The following is a 3,535-nucleotide window of genomic DNA, read 5'->3' as shown; positions in this document are numbered from 1 at the left end:
GGCCTGGCGACCGCCGGCGAGACGGGGCTCTGCCCCGCTCTGTCCCGCACCCCGAGGGCCGGGGAGAGGAGCCGCACTGGGACTTTCTCCCTTGCACGGAGGGGAGGGAAGGAGTGGGGGAGGGATGGGGGCTTAGGGCGGAATCGCTTAAGTCTTTTGTATGTGCCTTGATTTTTTTTTCTTTCTTTCTCTCCTTCTCTCCGCTTGCACTCTCCTTCCATTCTCTTGTTCTCTCTGTCCCTGCCCACCCCACCCTTCCTTCAGATCCGGCGATTCCTGCCCTCGCCTCGCCCTGTCATTGATGGGAAATCAACTGGATCGCATCACCCACCTGAATTACAGCGAGCTGCCGACCGGGGACCCCTCGGGGATCGAGAAAGACGAGCTGCGCGTCGGGGTGGCTTACTTCTTTTCGGATGAGGAGGAGGACCTGGACGAGCGAGGCCAGCCAGACAAGTACAGCGTGAAGGGCTCGGGCAGCCCTGGCCAGGAGACGCCCACCCACCACCTCCACCACCAGCTGGTGCTGAACGAGACACAGTTCTCCGCTTTCCGCGGCCAGGAATGCATCTTCTCCAAGGTCAGCAGCGGCCCCCAGGCTGGGGACCTCAGCGTCTACTCGGTGTCGGCCCTGCCTGCCCTCTGCAAGCCGGGGGACCTGCTGGAGCTGCTCTACCTGGGGCCGTCGGAGCACCCGCCGCCGCACTGGGCAGTGTACGTGGGCAGCGGGCAGATCATCCACCTGCACCAGGGGCAGATCCGCCAGGACAGCTTGTACGAGGCGGCCGCGGGCAACGTGGGCCGGGTGGTGAATAGCTGGTACCGCTTTCGCCCGCTGGTGGCTGAGCTGGTGGTGCAAAACGCCTGCGGGCACCTGGGCTTAAAAAGCGACGAGATCTGCTGGACTAACTCCGAGAGCTTCGCCGCCTGGTGCCGCTTCGGGAAAAGGGAGTTCAAAGCCGGCGGGGAGCTGCAGGCTGCCGCCGGCACCCCGCACCAGCAGCAGTACTATCTCAAGATCCACTTGGCAGAGAACAAGGTGCACACGGTGAGGTTCCACAGCCTGGAGGATCTAATACGCGAGAAGCGCAGGATCGATGCCAGTGGCAAACTGAGGGTGATCAAAGACCTGGCTATAGTGGATGGGAAAGAATAAGGAGTAGCAGGGGTACGTGGCTGTCTTCTGCCCTGCCCTGCCCTGCCCGGGGAGACCAGCCTGCCTCGGAGACGGGAGGCTGCACCCTCTTTCTGTGGGACGCGACTGGAAGCAGGATCCATGGCAACATTCCAAAAAAACAGCGTTCTTTACACCCATAGCCAGTATTTTGTTTGGCTTTTAATAGCATTAACGCTGAAAGAGCAAGAGAGGAAGAAAAGAGGGGGGAGGTGCAGGAAGGCTGGTCTCAGAGTATGTGGACAAAGTCTCTCCTGTCAATCGATGTTGACCATTCTAGCAACACACCAATAAAATTTCAAATTGAAATTTTTTTAATTTTTATTTCATGGCTTTAATCCATGATGTTTTAAACACCTGGGGCCATGGATGTGGATCTAGCTAAATGAGTTTCTAGCTACTATTTGCCTTGCAGCCAACCAAAAGCATCAGTAATACTTTGCTAACTGGGAGGGGAAGGGGGGACTTGGGGCAGGGGGGAAATGCCTGTTCCTTTTGTTTCTCACACTGTTGCTTCAGCCTGTAGCTGCAACCCAAATTTTGTCCCAGCCAACTCTGGCAAGATATTAACAGGGGAAAATGCTTTCACATGTCTGGTTGAAATATATCACACTTAAAATATTTTTCTTATTTGCTTTCTGTTTGCAGCTCTCTGCTAAATGTCATCATAATGCATAAGCTCTTTCCACCTCTTCCCCCCTTCTACCCTCCCTACCTTTTTCTTTCGGAGAAAAGTTGGTGAGCAGCTGTATTCCTGAAACGAAAATCATTGGTTAGAGGAAGTGGTCTATTTTGGAGAACCTACTCAGTGTTGCTCCTCAAGAGATCCAGGCTCTAGGATCTCATGCTTGAGCTGTGGATTTGCATTGCTGTAGTGATTCTCACTGCACCACTGCTTCAGTACCTCTTAATGCACAGGTTGACAGAATCCTGCAAGAAACAAATAGGTTTGAATTCTGCATGTTGCCTCTTTGAAACAGCAATTTATCGCATATTTACAATTCCACTTAAAGAGAATAGATGTAATGTGGCCAGTTCATTCTGCATTTCAAATTCCAAGCAACTAAAAATCCTGTTCAGTCTAAGTTTAGAAATCTACAGCTGCATTTAAAAGATGCCTTTTAATGTGATGTGAGCAATGCCTTGTCTGTATTTCAGATCCCATTCACTCATTGCTTAATTCTAAGTTTTAAAGTGAAAAATCAGAGTATTAATATATTTTAAAAAATCTAAAATAAGTGTACTGAGACATTTCTAGAGCTGTCTTTTTTTAAAAAAAAAAAAAAAATCATTGAGCTGCATACAACTTGTAATAACCATTTTGTCCTTGCATGTTTCAGTACTGGAAAGAAAATGCATTTGTTTTTGTCCCCTATTCCCACATCAATGTCAGATGGCAGAACAGAAGTAATACATACCCTTCTTCTGTGTATATATAATACACTCCACCCCCTGTCAATGTACTGTGTCCTGGCTCCTTTTTGTATTAAACAGTGTCATAAGCAACCTTGTTGCAACAGTAATTTTATTTCTACAAAGGGTTTGCCTCCCATAGCTGAAGCTGTGAGGGTGGAGTGTACTTCACAATAATAAAAGGGTTGCCATAAATATTTTTAAAAATAAAAACCACACACACAAAAAAAAAGGCCAAACACCCCCAGAACTGCACCCTTTCATTGAAGGTCATCTAACTGGCTTTATATTTGCTGATGCACTTGGCAAAGTTATGTGGTAATAAACAGTGTTACTTTTGTCCCATCTCCTAAAGTACCTTGGCTAGTACTATATAGGATAAAGATGTAAAAAATGTGAATTGTCATTACTGTCAAATTACTGCTGAAATAGCCCCAAATCGCAGCATACCTTTCAATAAATGTGTAACATTTTAGCTTTATGTTGGCAGTAGTTGCTGTCTGATGATAGTTTTTTCCATAATGTGAATGGAGTCCTCTACATCAAATCTGTGTATCTTAATTATTATAGTGTGTTAGAACTCCAAAACTGTCTGTTAGAACTGATGTCCCTATATGACTTTGTGGGAGCACTGTGGGATTGCAGAAAGGCCCTGGCTTTACACACAAAGTACTTAGAAAAAATGAAAAACTTAAGTGGTAGGTGGAGGAAGGTTGGGCAGAACTAATTTATTTTAATTTCCCCTTATGAAAAATATGTATTAGAGAACTGAGGTTGGAAGAGGCAGGAAGAATTACATGAAGAGTGAATAAATAACAAAATGTTTGTGAAGACAGGAAGAAGGATGCAGAGTCACACTGTTGTTTTCGATTCCTGGAATGCTTTTTTTTCAAGGTGCTCTTAGATGAATAATATAGGATTAGAGAAAGGATCCTTGTGGGAACAGCA

The 3,535-nt window shown here is 46.9% G+C and overlaps 1 protein-coding gene across 1 annotated transcript; it reads left to right on the top strand.

The window, feature by feature from the left end:
- The first annotated feature begins 183 nt into the window (after window positions 1-183).
- Window positions 184-1,486, top strand: FAM84A (family with sequence similarity 84 member A). Its single transcript, XM_026846075.1, has one exon. It carries the CDS (start codon window positions 302-304, stop codon window positions 1,154-1,156), a length of 855 nt encoding a protein of 284 aa, XP_026701876.1. The 5' UTR covers window positions 184-301; the 3' UTR covers window positions 1,157-1,486.
- The last annotated feature ends 2,049 nt before the right edge of the window (window positions 1,487-3,535 follow it).

Source organism: Athene cunicularia, assembly GCF_003259725.1.
Source record: "Athene cunicularia isolate RWA chromosome 3 unlocalized genomic scaffold, athCun1 chr3_part1, whole genome shotgun sequence".
Taxonomy (NCBI): domain Eukaryota; kingdom Metazoa; phylum Chordata; class Aves; order Strigiformes; family Strigidae; genus Athene; species Athene cunicularia.
Note: the sequence above shows the minus strand (reverse complement) of the source record. Positions and strands in the feature narration are given on the sequence as shown.